The sequence below is a fragment of the Coloeus monedula genome (assembly GCF_965178545.1).
Source record: "Coloeus monedula genome assembly, chromosome: 1".
Taxonomy (NCBI): Eukaryota; Metazoa; Chordata; class Aves; order Passeriformes; family Corvidae; genus Coloeus; species Coloeus monedula.
The window spans coordinates 72017753-72036421 of NC_138781.1; the positions used below are offsets into that span (position 1 = coordinate 72017753).

General features: G+C 43.0%; 1 protein-coding gene across 38 annotated transcripts in view; it reads left to right on the top strand.

Annotated features, from left to right (window-relative positions):
* Positions 1-18669, top strand: part of F13A1 (coagulation factor XIII A chain) — a 274375-nt gene that overhangs the window by 227515 nt on the left and 28191 nt on the right. For all 38 annotated transcript variants that reach the window (XM_082286988.1, XM_082286997.1, XM_082286989.1 and 35 more), the window contains 3 exons: positions 5399-5650; positions 12148-12266; positions 17910-18017. In XM_082286988.1, coding sequence (XP_082143114.1) covers positions 5399-5650; positions 12148-12266; positions 17910-18017 — 479 coding nt within the window. The remainder of the gene's footprint in view (positions 1-5398; positions 5651-12147; positions 12267-17909; positions 18018-18669) is intronic.

Sequence of the window (18669 nt, forward strand, 5' to 3'; positions counted from 1 at the left end):
CAGAGTGGCCCGATGTTAAGTATTCATAACTGGAGCCATGAGGAAAACTTCTTTCTAGGTATTTGTGTTTACTACATCTCCAAGTTTGTATATAGCACTTCTGAAGGCAATGGAATTTGGGGGTGGAAGGAACCCCGATGAGATGTTAGAAATTAGAGACTACTGCTTTTAACAAAAAATTCTTTCTTCTTCTTACTGCTTTTGATTGCTTGGAATTTTCTTAGAGCATCTCTTCTGTTTCTTTATTCTTTATTTTACTCTGTGTTCCCTGTCATGAATCCCGTGTGCTAACACCCATCTCCAAGGCTGCTTGCTATCAAAAGGCTTACCTCTGCTACACTGTACAGCCACTGTAGTGGTGGCTTCCAGATCAAGCTTATTTATCAACATGTCACAATTATTATACTTCCATGTATGGCATTGAAATAGGTTCTTTACCCTTTATATGAAAGAGTGTATCTAGATAAAACAAATGAACCTATAGGAAAATTGTTAATTACTATGTGTAATATGTATTCCAAAGGGAAACAGATTATTTGACTCCTTGAAAAGCCAATCTTCCAAGGAGGGTTCCTAAGAGACAAAGACTACTGAGATATAACTTTGTTCACCTCCCTCTCTTCTGAGGTATCCCACTTCCATCAGGAAGGAAATGTCCTGTAAAGCTCACTAAATCTCTAATCTCTGTGCTACCAAACTTTCCCTCCTCACTGCTGGAAATAAAGCTCAGTTGTGTAGGACCTATCCAAGAGCACCTGCTGGTCCCTCCACTGTCTGTGCCAACAGCACAGCACTAACTCAGCTATGGCATTTATGAGCTGTTTAATGCACACACACAGCAATGTGCATGTCCACTGAGGATCAAGGGCAAAGCTAAACTAAACTAAACGTAGTCAGGAGCTTCCAGGCAGTGGGCAGAGAAGGCGAAGGAGGAGAATAGTCTGAGCAAGCCCTGGGTCCTGTTAGTCACTCGCAGGGAACAGCAGCAGAATTGGATAACTGGAGGAGGAGTGCTTGTGTTTTGGCAGCTGAAGTCACTGTACCTATCTCTCACTCTCTCTCTATGTCTGTAAACCCCTCTCTGGTGAGGCAGTTTTACTCAGAATTTAATACAGCTTGCCTCCGTGCTTCATGGGCCCAGAGCTGACATGCTAGGGAGATAAGGCGTATATTGAAAATAACTCACTTTGAGTGCATGTGTGTGGCCCCCACCCTGTGTTTTAGATTGCTCATTATTTTGCTGCTACATAAATAGATTTTGGCAAGCTTTGACAAACACTGGACTTTGCTCTTTGCCCCTGTAAAGAGTCTATGAGTGACAGGGAACATCCCATGCATTCCCACATCCACACACACTTCAGTCATGGCACCTTTTGCCATGTAGATCTTCACTCATGTTTTTTTATTTATTTTATGACTGCCTTTAATAGCAACATCAGCTACTTTGCTCATCTTTTCCTGGGTGCCTGGAAACACCAAGAAGTGTAAAGTTGAGCTCAGCTGCAACTGAAGTGAGAAGGAGCTTTAAAACCCCAGCTTAATTAGCTATGGAAACCAAGGTAGAACAAGAAAGGATAAGAAAGAAGTATCAAAGGATTGCAGACCTGTGTACTGTGCATCAGGGGAAATAGATTTGTTTGTGCCATTAAAAGTTCTGTACAAGGGAGGTTTCTGTAAAAAGTAATGTCTTCTAGCAGTGTTGTGGCTCAGGACCTAGCACTGAAATGCAGAGGGTTGGAGGCCCAAGAAAGGGGGTCACTGTGAGTTCTCTCCTGTCCTCTCCTGCTTCAAAGGCAGGACAGTCAGCAGCTTCCATTCAGTACATTATATCTTCGAAGGAGCCTATGAGAAATTCACCCAGTGCAGGAATCTCCAGACTTTCTGATCTCACAGGTTGGATTTTCCCATTTCCATGTGCTGTTAGAGTGAGCAGACAGGAACATCCCAACAGCATGGTGACACGCAAAGACTTTGTCTGCCACAGAGCAATTGGCTGTGAAATGTCCTCGTGCAAGGGCCAGGGCCTCCTACACCCAAAGCAAACGTGAGCATTGGGGAGTGAGGCAATCACGAAGAACTGGCTGTGGAGCATGGTTCAGGTTGCCAACTCCTGGAGCAAATCAGAGCTGGAGAGATCTGAGCCAGCTGAGGCCACTGGCATAATGTCAGCACCCTCCTGTCAGCATAAAAAGGGTTTATCTTGTCTACATGTCCTGGTCCTGACATGCACTCAAACTGCCTACTGCCTCTCCGTGGGTTGGGTTAGCACCAGAGACCCTTCAGAGAGTGCTCTGCCAGGCATTCACAGGCTTTTGGTAATGAGTCTTTGAATAGTATTGAATCTTCTCCCTTAGAGACTAAGCCAGAGAATGAAATCATCACTGTTATTCCTTCTGAGAAAGGGCCAACATTACAGATATCCCAACTATGAGCCAAAGTTGGCTCTACTTTTCCCCTGCAGCCAGAAATGTGTGCTCAAGATGTAGGTAAAGGTCAAAAGGCCAAGCCATCCTGATAGGACTTCCCTACAAAGATGATAAACATGGTACTGAGCCTATGTAAGAATTATTTTGCCAGCAAACTTAGCATGCAATGCCAAAGTTACTCAGCTTTACAGCGCTCTAATATCAAGACAACAGATGTGTGTGTATATGAGACTAATGTGGCTGATGCTGTCAGATGTCTAGATGTGCGTTTACAACGCAGCTCCACAAGCTCCTAACAGAAGTAACAATACCCTTACTCTTTCTTTTACAACCCTTTTTCTCCCATTTGCATTTTGTTTTGCTTGGTTTCTGGTTTGGTTTGGTTTTGTTTCGGAAGGTTAGGGAACCTGTCCCGACTTCAAAGAAAACATTGGAAATTGCTCACTGTGTTCCTGAAGGCTCTGCCTATCTTCCCAAACTTCCTTGTGGGTTCAGGATTTATGTAACCATTAGCAAGCACTAAATCATGATCGTCTGTAAGGACCAAAAAATGTTCTCTTGCATTTACTACTTATAACACCTGAGAAGTATCCTGGCTTCTAGGATATCCCTCCCTGGCAAATCTGCTGTATCTGCAGGGATGCAGGCATTGCCCCAGAGCACCTTCTCCTCATGGGTGAGCAAGCTAATGCCATGACCTCTTACTCTGTGGGACCAGCTGTGTGAGGCTCTGGGCTGAAGGGACCTTGCATACTCCTCAACAGCAACTACATCTGCTCCTTGTCAAGCAAAAGGTATATTAGGGTGTCTTGTGGCTTTGCTTGTTTGGAAGGGAAAATGGGGTTTTGAGTTTTCAGAAAAAGTAAGAATACCAGAGGCTTGGTACTTTGCCAAACCTGCTTATGAGGTGCCATGGCAGTGGTCCCATAAGGATATCTTGAAACGTTTTCATGGCCGCTTTGAGATTCTATCTGGTTCCTGTAGGCAGATTTTCTGGGAAGTGATTCTGCAGTCTCCCCATGTACACGTGGCATACACAGACATGGTGGTGCAAAGTCACTGCCAGAGCACAGCTTCTCCTGTCCCCAATAGGCTCCTACACTGACATGCAGCTTCCAGCAAAGACAAGGATGTCAGTTCCTAACCATTTTAAAATAGTAATCTCTTCCCCCTCCCACCTTTCTGAAAGAGGTACGGGAGGTATTTTTAAAAGTAACATTTGTTAGCAGTTTTCAAGGATATCAGTTCAACTACTTGGTTTGTTCTGCTGCTTTGTTTGCGCGGACAGCTTTTTTTAGAAAAAGATGATGTCAAAACTAGAAGCAAAATATCAACTGTAGAGGCAAGCTGGGTCATACACAGTTGCACTAAAAAGAACGTGTTCAGCTACCAGATCTGTTACCTCTATAGGCTCTTCTCTCTACACTGGCTTTCTTTTGATGGTTTATATTTGAAGTGGCCAGTGCTCTATCTTCTAGTGTTTTCTATTGATTTTGCTCTCTTATTCTAGTCCTTTATTCTTCTGTAGGGCTTTTCCTTCCATTGTGTTCCTCACTGATCTGAATGAGTTTCATGGGTTACAGCATCCCTGGCCTGCAGGGCAAAGTGGGCTATTTATGTGCACTGAATATCTGCAAAATGGAAATTCATGTGCTCAGAATAATCTCCTGGATGAAGCACAGTAGCCCCAGATTTCTCAGAAACACAAATGTCGTGGCAGCTTGCAAGCTTCAGATTTAAAGCTGGAGTTGTTCTTTCCCAAAATGTAGCAGTGTTCAGATCTGGGATTATCTCTACATCAGCTGTATAAAAATAAGCAAGCAAGAAAATCAACGCCCTTATGAGTTTAATTTTGAAGTTCTTAAATAGTAGGAATGAAAAATATAGAAGTCTGTCCCTCTGTCTGCCATCATTGCTTTTCATTACCCTATTTTTGAATGAGTCTGACTTTCAGCCTAAAATATGAAATGAAGAGTAGATTTGAGAATGAGATAAGGAACGCATCCTTCTCACAAGTGTCTGTTCTGTCTATGCTTCTGGTTGGCTTCCAGATTTAGTTTGGCTCTACCTCAGTCTCAAGGGGTGGAGCTTCACACAACTTTGAATCCTGGCAGTGTACATGTTTACATGTAGCCTATCCGTCTAGCTGCTTTTAGAGCTGGCAGAGTAAAATAAGCTCCTCTTGGGTGTGATTTGTCTTACTGTGAGGCAGAATCTCACGTGCAGTACTTTGGAGGTGTCTCATACTTTGGGACCCATTTCTGGCAGAGAAAGTCTGGTGATTCAGCCCCAGTGTGGTGGTTTATATTCTATAGCATCCAGAGTTGGCTGCAACTAAGTCCCTGATACTCGGGGGGAACCGAGCACTGGGTATCTGCAGGTGGACTCTCTTTGTGTTTCCTCCATCTGTGTGGACTTCAGGAAAGAGCGCTTGGTCTCTGCTTGGCAGTGCAGTAGTGCAGAGAAGAACAGGGTTCTGCTCTGCTAAAGAGCTCCAAAGCTGATGTCTGTGCCCTAGAAGGCACTTGTGTGCTAGTGACAAGGGTGGTGGGTGCATCTGAACTGGGGAAAGGGCTGTTACCTAAACTCCTAAACTTACCAACCATCTAGCTGGTGTTGTTGACACCAAGGCAAGGAGCAAGCTGGAGTGCAGCTTGCTGCACTAGGATAAACACTGGTGGCTCATGCTGGCAGGGCTATGCTCCTGGCAGTGCTCAAGCCAGTGAGACTGAAGCTTGCTGGAGTAAAATGGGTGGAGGTGTGGACACAGGCTGCCTGTGGGGAGCTGTTGCAGGTATTCGTGTAGCTGTGCTGTCAAGTGACCAGGCCCTGTGCAGGGCAACGAGAGAGGTAGGTGATTTTTGCCCACTAAAACCTGCCTCCTCCATTGAAAATAAGACAAAGGGACAGAGGACTCCAAGGAAATTTAAAAACTGTCAAAATAAGGTGAACCTCTTCACTTCTCTCTCCAGGTCGCTACCCACAGCAAAACAAAGGCACCTACATCCCAATCCTAGTAGGCAATGTGCTGAAACCTGGTCAGTGGGGAGCCAAGATTATCCACAGGGAAAACAACTCCATTCGGCTGTCCATCATGTCCTCTCCCACCTGCATCATTGGGAAGTTTCGCCTGTATGTTGCTGTCTTGACTCCCTTTGGCATCCTTCGGACACGCAGGAATTCAGCAACTGACACATACATCCTGTTCAATCCCTGGTGCCAGAGTAAGTACCTGGTCAAAGGCTTACACTTTCTGCTGCTGGGCTCATCAGAGGATTGGTCCAAGAAGGGAAGCTTGGTACCGAGGAGGTTGGATCTGGAAAATTTACAGTAATTCTGCCAAAAGTCAAGTGTTTCAGGCTGGGGACTAGCCCTGTGTGAGCAGGACTCCATGCTGGAAACCAGTGCCTGTGTTTTATCTAAACTGCAGTTTAATGAGGCCAAGCCCGTGTTTGCTGGCTCAGGCTCCATTTCTCATAGTAAACATACCCCAAGGCTTTACTCTGACTTGAACAGGGAACAGTGAGAGTCTCCAGTGTGCCTGTATGTGCCTTGAACAAGTCAATACAGGCACATTTTTTCCAGGATTTGGTGTGGGACAGGATGTGGTGGCCTCACATACTCTTGACTTATGTCTCGAATTGCCATGTTGGGGATTGAACATCTGCTGTCAAAATCTTGCAGGAATTCAGGGGGAGCTGCTGCTCCTGCACAGGTTGGGTGGAGCCAACTTGCTCAACCAGTGGCATCACTGGCGGTGCCTTCCTGCTGCTACATGACATTTGCCCTTATAACTTCCCCTTTAGCGGTGACTAATTAGCAACGGTGCCCTCTCTGAGGAACAAAACACTTTGCAAATGAGCCTTTTTTTATAATACAGCGGGTTGAAGAACAATTTATTTTTTAAAAAACTCTCAGGATCCTTGAAAGAAATCAGGCTTTACTCTGACAGGGTTTTATTTTACCCAAGGAGCTCCAAGTCTGGCTTTCAGGAGAGGGCAAGGAGGACCAGAGAGGTTTGACTCAGCCTTCTGACAGGTTGTAGCACTGCCTCAGCTTCCAACACTTGAAAGGCTCCAAGTATTACAGTATATTTAGATCACCAGTTAACTTTAATATTCTCCTGTACTTTCCTTCATTTTTCCATTCTTTTACCACGGCATTCGCATCAAATAATCCTGTACCAAACAAGGGCCTTCCTACGAAGTGACGAGTAAGTTTGGCATTATTAGTACAGCCCATTATTCAGCTGCACTACTGTCAGTACATGAAATGATTTGTGCTGGATTCGTTACTTGCCCCTAGTCTGAGGGAATATAAGCAATGATTAGCTTATGCATTATTTAAGAAGATATAGATTAATGCTGAATAAAGCAGAGTTAGTTAAGTGGGAATAGGAGGGAAGGGCAGGGCCCAAGGCCCTGCCACACTGTGAGATACTTCTGAAAGCAGTGTAGGGCACCTCAGAGCAGTGTGCTAACAGTTTGCTCTGGAGGGTATGCGACAGAAAGAGAGGAGTCTTTGCCAATGCTATGACCCACTGGGAGCAGACAAAGGTTCTTAAGGTTTGTTTTGGCACCATCAGACTCACAGCTTCAACCACGGAGATGCAATTCTCCACCTAAAGGTAAAGCACTACTTGATTTTAGTCCTGGGTGTTGTAACAGCCAGCACGGTGACTCTGCAGTGGCTCAGCACATCTTTGGAAAGGGATAAACCCCAAGGAAGAAGCTTCTTAAATTGCCTCAGTTTGCCTCATGATTAGCAGACAAGCAGCTAGGGCTGCATGCAGTCCTAATGTGGAGACAAGATGTATTGTGGGGGGGTTGGCTACCCCACTGTGGTGTGACTGGGACCACACAAGCTGATGTGAGGTGTTAGAGGGAACAACGGGAAATCAATCCCAACTTCACACCTCCTTGCCCAGCAGCTCTATGTGCTGACTGATCCACCTTTGTTCATGGCATTTGGACACTTTGCTCTCCTGTGCCCTCCTTCCCTCACACCTGAGCTGAATGAGCCCAAAAGCTAGCAAGATTAAAACCACAACGTGGGAGTAAAGCCACAGGGAGCAAGACATGCAGCAGTTGCCTCCAGCGGCAGGCATTGGCAAGGCTGATGGAAAAAGTCTGCCTTAGGAAACAAAAAATACTCTCTGTGCAGCAAGGACATGCTTTGTGACCCCAGATCCAGGGGAAGCAACTTGGGGACCACATTTTCCTCTGCAGCTTATGTTTTCAGATGTCTCAATGGCTTCAGGTCCTGTCCCTTGCTGACTACTGTAGTTTTCATTTCCTGCATGTTTCATTTGGATTTGGATATATTCTCATTTCTTGTTGCTACTTTTACTCCTAGGTAGTTTGGGCTAATTGGCTCCTATATCTGTCTTTCCCTCCTTTCCTTGTGTTAGAAAATCAGGGACTGTTTCTTCATGCTTTATCCCCTGGCTAGAAAAGATTTTTCACTGGAATGACAAAAGGGTAAAAAAACTGAGGTAGTTAAAGTGCAGAGAAAACAATAGTTTGAAAATCTTCTAGGCTTGTTTGCTGGGTTAATAGCTAAGCAGAAAAGCCTGAGTGAAAAGCCTCATTAAAAAGAGAGAAGGCTGATGCCAGGAATGAATGGGGATTGTTACAGCAGGGAGCAGAGTATGGGCTCTAGTGCAGCTTTCGACTCATCATTTTGGAGGAACATCAATATGTCAGTATGAGCTTTTCTTTAAGACAGAGGCATTTGTGCCCTTTCTTATTACTCCTTTTCTCACTGTAGTTCAATTTTGACATATTTTCCCAGGCAGGGATGGTTTTTTTCCTGCCGCTTCAGAAGTTTGAACACTTTACCACTCAAGCTACAGAGCACTTTGCTTCCAAAATCATCACATGCTTTTATATATTTTAATCCTTTTAGCTACATTTAAGATTGACAACTAGGAATACTTTAAAGACAAAGGGCCTGATTCTGCAAAATTGTATACACCAGCCCCAAACAGCTGGGAATTCACCTAACTAGTGGATTGAGATTTCAATTACTCAGGTAAGATTTTCATTGCTTAATGAGCAAGGTAAAGTCTGTGAGCAGAGGCAGCATCCTTTCTTCAGCCAGCTGACATAGGTGGATAAAACAGATGTGCTTTTGGGCATGCAGAGCTCTCTTCAGTTCTGGAACAGAAGATACAAATGGCAAGTAGTTAAGGATAACTTCTTGGAATTTAACTAAACTCTTGGCAATATCAGACTACATGAAAGCGGAGAAGAGCTCCTTTGATCTGGATTCTGTGGGCTCTTTCCAAGGAGCTGTGAGCGCTTTCCAAGTAGGTGCTGAGTCCCTGCAACTTTCTGCTGGGGAACACTGAGTGCATGTCAGGAAAAGACCTTGTACTGACTCCTGTGGCTCTCTCACAGGTGGAGGTGCACAGTGTAGCTGAGAAAGTTGCACACCCTGTGGGCTGAAGTGTGCATTTCGCTCACCCAAGCCTCATGCAAAGCGTATTACATTTAAGGAATTAAATATATTGCAACTTTGTTGAGTCAGCTGTACATTTCTTCTGCTTAAATGTCCTAATAGAGTTTGAGGATTAGTAACATGTGGTTGACTTTGGACTCCTCTCACATGTTACCAGTCATCCAAATTTGGCCCAGTAACATTTTCTTACTTTTATAGGTAAATCCTAAATTAGATTGCTTGTGTCATAGATTCCACATGGGCAAAATTCACACAGAGCTTCATCCTTCTGCTTCATTAATGTAGGCAAGTACTAACACTATTCAAGGCAGCATACTGCTCTTGATCCTGGGTGGAGTGGTTTTTGCAGATAACTACGTTTAGCTCTTGCAGCTTGGGGTTTGTCACAGCACTGTCCTCTTCCCAGCATGAGCCCTGGGAGCCCAGACTTACATTCCTGGATTCCTGCACATTGAAGGGAGGCTGTGAGCTCAGGGCAAGCCTGCTGCTTCTGCTTCCACCCGTCTGCTGGTGCTGCTGTGCTCAGCTGTCCCTGTCTGAGTGAAGAAATGGCTTTTCCAGCACCACAGGGTTGCTGTGCTGGGGTTGGGGTCCCTCCATTCTGGGTAGAGTCCTCTTATGTTCATTCACCTTCCGTAATCGAAAGGGTTACTCTGCACTGCTCATGTCTTTAACAAGGGATTCCTTGCCTTCGATGCTGTCTTCACGTGAAGTGTATTTTCACCTTACCCAACTTCAAACGGAGTAGCATAGAAGCTAATTTGCTTCTTTGTAGCATTGCTGGTGTCTTAGTAAATTCCCAGGATAAAAGAAGTGAGTAAAAAACCTCCTGAACTGCTAGAGAAAAAGAACAAACAAACCCAGCACATTTCTGTGGAATTCTTCTGTTTGTCAGATGTGAGCCTCCACTTGCACAAAATAATTAGGAATTGCATTATGTAGAGCATGCTTAGCATCAAAGTAGTCACAAATGCCTCATATTTTCTTCTAAACAGTCTCAAGAGTAGCGAAAGCTGTCAAAAATCAAAGCAGCTGGCTTTTCTGTGAAACACAGAAGACCTTTTTACCTTATCAAAACTACAAATATTTAAAATAATCGACAGAGAAGTTAATCAATTTTCATCTGATTTAGCAAAAATCATGCAGTCTCAAAATAATATAAGCATCTCAATTGATACCAACAAGATCAATGTTGATATTTTTAATCCCCAAAAGAAAACAACAGCTGTCAAGAAGGCATATGCACACACTTCACTGAATGTGTAACTGTACAGAAGAAGGTGTGAATTCTCCTCTTTAAGTGAACTCTCTGTACTAGTTGTATGGATGGACTTTAATAAAATCCAAAGCTCAGTGAGAGAATGCAGATAATTGTTCAATGAGTAAATCAGGCAAATCCAGCCTAATGAAACAGAGCCTAGATGATCTGTAACATCTGTGATATTTTAAGTGGGATGTTATGCAGGACTTGTTGGACCACAAAAAAGTCATGTAATACAGAGTTTCATAAGTATGAGAGTCCCTGCTTGCATAAATGGCTGCAGCCTTTTCATTCACTGTGAAGTTCTAACGTTCTTTTTCACCTCATAGCCTCTGAATATAGTAAACCCATGATCATCCACTTTGTACGTGGGTGCAGGTTGACTAGGTCGTGGGTAGTGAGAAGCTTATAAAGAAACTTCTTAATGGCTCAGCCTTTAGAAGCCAGGTGAATACCACCATCCTGCCAGATACAAGAGTGGGTCCCAGACATGTCTCCTTCAGGTAAAACTCCATAAAGCCTCTGCTTGCTCCAAGTTGTACCTAGTCATCAGAGCCTGTGCAACAGCTGCCATAAAGCATAATGGCAAGCACTGGTCTCCTCAAATGCAATACAGGCTTCTTGTATTTAACCCCTGCTTCTCTATCATTCTTTGCACACCAATGTGGAGGTCATTATGTAACATATCTATGCATAATCCCTTATATATGTATGGACATAGTAATATAAATTCAAGGAAAACAAAACTTCCAGAAGGGTCAGGCGTGTATATTGGCAAAGCCCTTCACCTAGCTGAGGCCAATGTCAGTCTCACCACTGATTTTTTTTGGTGGGCTCAGATTTAGCTTATTTTCAGCCCAATTGCAGTTTCATGGACAAATGAAGAAGCTTTTGAGGATGAAGTTTACCAGAGAGTGAAAATCTGATTTTCATTTCAACAAAATACAATGAATCAATAGGCTTTTAAAAGTTAAATGATCCTCTAGTAATTTGTAGTGGGGTGCTGAAGAAATCTACTATCACAGTAGTGAGTGGTAGTTTTGTACTAGCTCATATCACATTGTCAGAAGTTATTGCTTCCCTTTAATTTGCTATCTGGTACCATGTTACTGATTTCCTCAAATTAATTAATTCCCATGCTGTTAACTGTTAAGCTGCATCTCTTAGTCTCAAAATACAAGCCTGGAAAGATATCTTCAACTGTTCTAGAATCACAGTATCATGGCCTGCTTTATACTTACCTGTGAATGTCCGAATAGTTTCATGTCATTCAAGGCTCCTTATGAATGTTAATAATTAGTTATTTACATATGTAAATCATGTTTGCAAGTTAAGTGTCTGTGCTTATGCTCTTGATTTTTGATATAAATCCAATCTAGAATGTACCCTTTGTATATGTTTTGATGAAGATCTTGTCCAATTACTTCCAGTTCTCACTTAGACACTTGAATTTCTTCACTATGACCTGGTCAGTCATACTGATACTCCAGTCAATAACTAATGTACAGAAAAAGCAACCAGACCTTTCTCTTAATACGTTATAAAAGCTGTATTCCATTTTTTTAATGCGCTACAGATTTTTCTTTAGATCTCTTGACCTGAGCTGCTTTCCATTGACATTAATAGGTTTGAAATTGTTCTTTGATCTGTTTGTACAGATGCAGAATTGCATCATGGTGCTTCAACTTTTAAATTAGTTGTACACAGTAATCATAAAATTCTTAATAAGATGTGACATTTTAATCATACTTTACAGATCCTGAGAAAACAGGCAAGAGTTGTTTTTCCATCTTGAATGTTTTTAAGTTATGTACCATATTCCTAACTATGGTCACTACCTCCTTATTCCTGTACTCTGTTCAAGCAAGTAATGCTTTGTTTGATGGAAGAGGGGTACTTTTCATCAGAGATGACTGTATTATATGCTAAGATGTTTTATCTGTCCTATATGAAAATTAAACACTTGTGCTAACATTTATTTTTGGTAAACTAATGCAGTGGATGCCGTGTATCTGGATGATGAGAAAGAAAGGGAAGAATATGTCCTGAATGATGTTGGTATTGTATTCCACGGAAACGTCGAAGATATAAAATCAAGAAGCTGGAGTTACGGTCAGGTGAGCTGTTTAGATCTTCTCTGGCTGCTCCCAGTAGGACAGCAAATGAGTTTAATTGACACCAGACTGTGGTTGAGACTGTGGGCTCTGGAATGCATTATTGGTTTCTCCTTCAGAAAGATAAGGGGTATCATTTTAAAATTGTATGAAGTGGGTATAAGCCTAATCCAGAAAAGCAATGCTATAATAGCTGATATTTAAAGACCTTGTTTCAGGGGCATATTTAGGATACTAAGAGGCTGCCTGTTGGAAGTTATAATCATTAGCTGAGGTTTCCACAGGGCAGAGGTATTTCTGCTGCTGCATTATTGCTGCTTCAGGATCAAATCAATTTGGGAAAAGTAGAGTTGTTTGTTTTGTTTTTTTCATTTTTCAACAACAGTTTGTATTGCTTTTTGACCTTTCTTTTTAGTTTTAGCAACTTGGTGGAAATAATTCTGATCTTCTTGGGGGTCAGATAGTCACAAGTTTCCTGTGAAAAACTAGCATTTAATCCCAAAATTTTAAATTCTGGGGGAATCTTTCCCTTTTCTGCCTGGACCTGATAACATCAGTCTCCAGTGGCCTCTTGCAGTCTGGGGGAGACACCCTCCCCCAGGCTGGAGTGGGGTATTGGTGTGCCCTCAATAACACAGGATCATAGAATAACTTGGGCTGGAAGGCATTTTTAAAGATCATCTGGTTCCACCACCCCAGCATGGACATGGACGCCTTCCACTAGATCAGGTGCTCGGAGCCCTGTCCAACCCGACCTGGAACACTTCCAGGGATGGGCCATCCACAGCTTCTCTGGGCAACGTGTGCCAGCAATTTACCACCTTCAGTGTAAAAGACTACTTTATATGTAGTATAAGCCAACCCTCTTTTAGTTTAAAACCACTACCCCTTGTCTCAGCCTTATTACTCGCCTATTTTACCTCAACCTTCTTGTAAGAATTAACCAGCTTCAAAATCCCCATGGGATGGAAGAGTTAATTTATTGTGTTAGAATGGGAAAAAGGCCTTGCCAAGCAGAATCAAAATGAGAGCAAAGCTATAACCCTGGCTGTCACACAGAGGGGCTCCAATGGACAGGTATTGGACATGGTGAACTCATCCCATCTCCTGGATTTTCACAACAGCACAATTAAGAAGGTACTGAAGTATTTCATTACTACTCTGATGATGGATCCATTCAGTTTTTGTGGTGCCTCCCTAGCACAGCCTTGCAGAAGGGGCCTTGCTTTTTCTCCCTCAGCTCAACACAACCTCAAAGCCTGAGCTGGATGGATTTCCAGTGTGCTTGCCCTGGAGAGCTCTTTGAACTCACATCTCTCTTGTTTCCTTATTTAAGGGTACAATTTCATCATTTTTTTCCTGCGGCAGCACTGCCTGAGGGAGTTCCTGCCTCTGCACCATTCCTTGGGCTGTGTCAGTACCATTATTTGCAGGGTCTGACTGGTTTCCTGACTGAGATAAAAACAACCGTTAAATAAGGAGTGGGGAAGAAATTCCGTAAGCTGATGGTGCCTCTGATACAACAGATGTGGAACCAGATCTTGAGGCCAAAGCTGGGCATGCATTTAAGCTGACCAAAAATGCCCCCTCCTGGCCCTTCTTTCCCCCTGCAAGTGCTTTTGCAGCTATGCAGCGACTCAGACAGGAGAGCTGATCTAGCTGAATAATGTCTCTTTGATTTTTTTTTTTTTCCCTAGGTTATTTCTTGGGCTTGCTCTGTTCCTAGATTTGGGATTCACTCCTTGACAGATGTAAGGGGAGGGAGAGAGAGGAATAAGTGGCTGGAGGTGGAAAGTGCCACTTAAACCAGATGCTGGATTTATGTCCTAAGATGCTAAGTTTATGGCCTATGGTGGCTTGGCCTGAGGTGCTTATATTCTGCAAATCTGGCGTCTTCCTGACACAAACACCAGCCTCCCTTGAGAAACTGCATTATTTATTTGGTTTTGCTAGGAGGTAGTTCTGTCTGGGAGGTTAGGACCTCTCCATAGTCCTTTGTCGTGTGCTTTCATTCCTGTGTTGACTGAAATCAGAGGACCTGATTTCCACCCTGTGCTGTGGTGCACCTTCTGCTATTGGCTGCCCATGTGAAAGCTGAGTGTGGCAGATGCATCTCAGCAGGCCCAGGCCAAGAGCTTTAATGGAATTCATAATTTTGTATGGGTTTAACAGACATGTAAATCTGCAAAGGAACAGAGAAATATTCTTCTGGTTCCCTTACTTTCAGTGAAATGGAGAACAGGATCTTCCTGATCTTACCCTGTCCATTTCCAACCATTAAAGACACATTTTTGGCAATCCTAGATGTTAGGAATGAGAGCATTGCTGTGAGTAAAAGTACTAGCAGCAAGGTCTATATTATGAGTATATCATGCAAGTATGCTTTTTATATTTATGATTTATAGCCATTTCCAACATGTAAGTAAAAAGCACAAGGCCACGCAGAGTCGTAGAGGTGAAAGATATATGGTCATACACAGAAATGCAGATAGATTTGTGCATGGTAATGTTCTTAGGCAAAAAATTGCTTAGGACAATGACAGCTGGAAACTTCAACTCAGGTTGCAAATTAAAAAGGAGCAAAGAATTCAAAACTGGGTAACTAGTGGGAGATGGTTTTCATAGCTGCTGTCTGTAATGAGAAGCATCAATGCAAGAGGAGGAAAGGCAAGAAACATGGACAGAGGAAGAAAAAACAGCAGAACAGTTGAAACATGGCTTCAGTGAATGAGGATGGAGGTGTTCCTTGTAACATGGCTGTGATCCCTCCTAAGAAACTGTAAAAGGCAGTCGCTCAGAAAATTCCATGCAGGATTCAGGGGAAATTTGGCTTTGGAAGACATCTAGGCACATAGGAATGCTCTAGCTGAAAAATGTCAGAAGTTGGATGCTATGCTGATCATTTAATGTTGATTTTTGGTTTTGTGAGAAAAATAAAATAAAACAGGTGGGCATAGAGTTCTGTTGCCATTGTGATTTCTCTCGTGTCCACACATTGATCTGCTTTAGCTTGGAATCCCGCTGTGCCTATGTAATTCTACAGCACGTGCATTTGGTCAAGTCAGACCACAGGCAACATGAGATCATGTCTGCCTGCAACTGACTGTGAGAAACACAGCCTGAAGTCAACCAGCGCAAAAAGTGATACAGCCCCTCTTACTTTGGTTTAAATGGAAGGTCATCTATTAGAAACAGGTTAGCATGCAGGAGGATGCCCAGGACAGCTACATGTGTTGCTCTGTAGCACAAGGCACATCTGTATGCATTTCACCTGTGTTTTCTCATGCCTTATTTTCCACCTGCATTTTTTCCCATGTGGTTTTGCCAAAGTTCCTTGCTCTTGAAATAGGCTTATTTTCATTTCAGCTTTGGTGGAGCAGGCAGTGACTGTGCCTGGATCAGGTTCACTCACCTATCCTGTCTGCTTACTACTGCTCTGGTTCCTCTGATCTTTCAGAGATGTTCAGCATTATAACTGCCATTTTTCTATTCCAGTTCCTTCTAGATAGGATTTTCTTGCCAAGAGTGAGAGCAGAAAATTGATTTAGTTTGTTTTAATATTTTTTAAACCCCTGAATAGTCGAGAAGGGCAAAACTGGCCTTAGTGTTAAGGCTACTCTGCATCCTACACTACTGCAAGCAGTGTAAGCCAGCTAGCCCTTGCAGCTTGTCCTCTCTCTTCTCTGTTAATCCAGTTATTACACAAGCATTCATGTCACTTGGTAAATGTTAAGGTGGAAGGCAACAACCCTGACAGCAATTTATTTCCTCTTTATTCTTTCTGTATATAGTGGCAAGATTGACAGTGTCTCATAAACTGTAGATGAGAGAAGTTTAATTTGCAGGGTAAACTTCTAATTGATCTAACCCAGGTCTGATTACTTGAAGTACAGAAAGCAGATTTTGATCCTGCTAAAAGATTGTTGTGCCAGACTGGAAGAAAAGGGAATTTGAACCACAAAGGACAGCTGTGAGGCCCCAGAGTTTGCATTTTCTGTTGTGAGGATTCTCCTTGGGAAGGAGGATCCCCGCAGCCCAGTCATTCACCCGACATTCTTTGTGTCACATTGCAGTGGAGTGGACTGGGATGTGCAATTATTCAGCTTCCACGAAATGAAAAAATACTAGTAGTAGGTCTCTGAGAAACACTGAGGAACACTGATCCCTGTTTCCCTATTCCCAAACACCATGAATTCAGTTATGCTCGGACTATAAAGTGATCATTAGCAAACGCCTGCTCCAGAGAAAGTAATTCAGTGCAAGTGTGGGTGACAATGAGAGCGGTGTGCTGCCTTGGAGGACGTTTGCTGAAAAGGATCCATATGCCAGTGGCACCCTCAAGGCAGAAGCAAAGGACTTCTATTGGCCAGGAAATGGCTGAAGATGGTGAAACAAGATGATGCTTCCCCTTTCCTGGCTTATGCCAGAGCTCAGCTGTTGCCTAGGATGTCACTTCTATCCCTCCCATCTTCCCTGCTGTATCAGCAGCAGTCTTCACTCTTTGGGGCTTCCTTTTCAGCTCTCTGACCTCACTCTTCATGCTCCTCTCCTCAGACTTCCAAAGCAGCAGTTTGATCTCGGGTCTTGCTCACTTTCTTCAGGAGGCAAAATTCAGGACAGCCTTATCTGCCAAGGAGCCCTAAGCCAGGCTGGAGAGAGCTAGGAAATCAATCCAGCTCTAGTAGCAGCTTGAGAGCAAAAATCCTATTAGCATGAATCATATCTTTCAGGATGCTAGCACAGAACATAAAACCTAACACCATGGAGTTTCTGTCACAGCTTTGAATGTTAATATAAGTTTGTGTGTATCTAGAAAGTATTTGTTTTATTGTTGTGCATTTCCCTGTCTCCTACCATTTTCCAGGGGACAGAGGTATTTTCCTTTGCTATGCAGTTTCTCCTAAGGAAAATGAAATACATTGCAGGGCAAGTTCTGTGACAAATGGTTTCTGGTCTATTTAGACACCTCTGCCCTCAATTCATTCTTGTGCTTGTTCATGCTAGACTGAAAAAAATGTACATTTTCACTCTATTTTTGAAGAAGACTACTTTAGGTCACTTGGTATTTTTGATGTCTAAGTTTTGCAGAACAGGATTAATCTATATAATAAGCTTTTGGCTGGTCAATTTTAAACAGATTTTAAAAATAACTTTGAAATGCAAGTGTCTTCAAATTACCACTGGCAAACCACTTATTGTTCAACTTCCCAGCAATGCACTGGCTGTGTTGGAGAAGTCCTGAAATGAATAGGTCTGGAATCTGTGAAGGACATAAAGTCCTCTGCAAGTAGACAAGCTTCTTGTAGTTATTATTATAATAGCCTCCTATTATATACTTGTTAGCATTTAAAATTTCGTGTCCTGTCAGAAAGTCTGTGTTGTCGTTTCAACCTTCTGGAAAGTGGACTGAGATTGAATTGAAAATTACTGTCTCGTCCCTCACAGCCTCTCACATTTTTATTTTTTTTCCCACACATGGGTGATTATTTCAGAAGAAAATTTCTATTGTTAAACACAGAGCTTTGATGTGACCAGCTAATTTTGAAACTGATCAGCAATTATAACAAGGAAAAATAGCTTTGCCTGTTCTTTCCAGAATAAAAAGAGACTCAAATATTCCTCTGTGTCCCTTTTTCTTTTATTTAGTTTGAAGAAAACGTTCTGGATGCTTGCCTGTTCCTGATGGACAAGGCAGAACTGGAGCTCTCTGGTCGTGGAAACCCAATCAAAATCTGCCGTGTTGCCTCAGCAGTGGTACGTAATGGATGCCTAATATGTGTCAGAAGGGACTCATAAATCAAAGCCGGGCTGATTTAACTGGCCCTCGTGCCCTGATGTGCTCTCTACAATGCACAACAGATCAGTTGTCCATTCTGACAATTGTCCATTCTGGAGTCTGACATTGCATTTCTCTCCACTAAAGTTCAAGCAACTTCTGTTGGCTCCTCGCCTTGTCCTGAGAATGGTGCCTGACTGGTGGGAAAGCCACTTTTAGACATTGGGCTCCAGGCATAAGCATTTCTTATGTGGCAATGTGCATATTTTCCAGTAACTGATACAACTGAGAAAACTATTTCTGCTGTGGATAATGCAGTGGCATGATGGGTGGAATTTTGGATGGGGAACTGAGGGACTTTATGTGGACTCCAGTGCTAACCTCAATGGGGTCTTAGAACACTGCAAGGGTGAATGTTGTTGTGCCTGATCCAAGACCCAAATGACCTAATCAGGCTGAGAACAGTTATATAAGTGGGCTGCTTTGGCCCCAGAAGAAAACACTGTGGGAATTGTCCTCTTAAACATGAGGTCCACAAAACATACCCCACTCAGAATGAAAGCACCTAAAATAACCAAGGAGAAGACTTTCCAGACCTCCATTCTTTCCAGTTGCCAGGCACCAGGAATC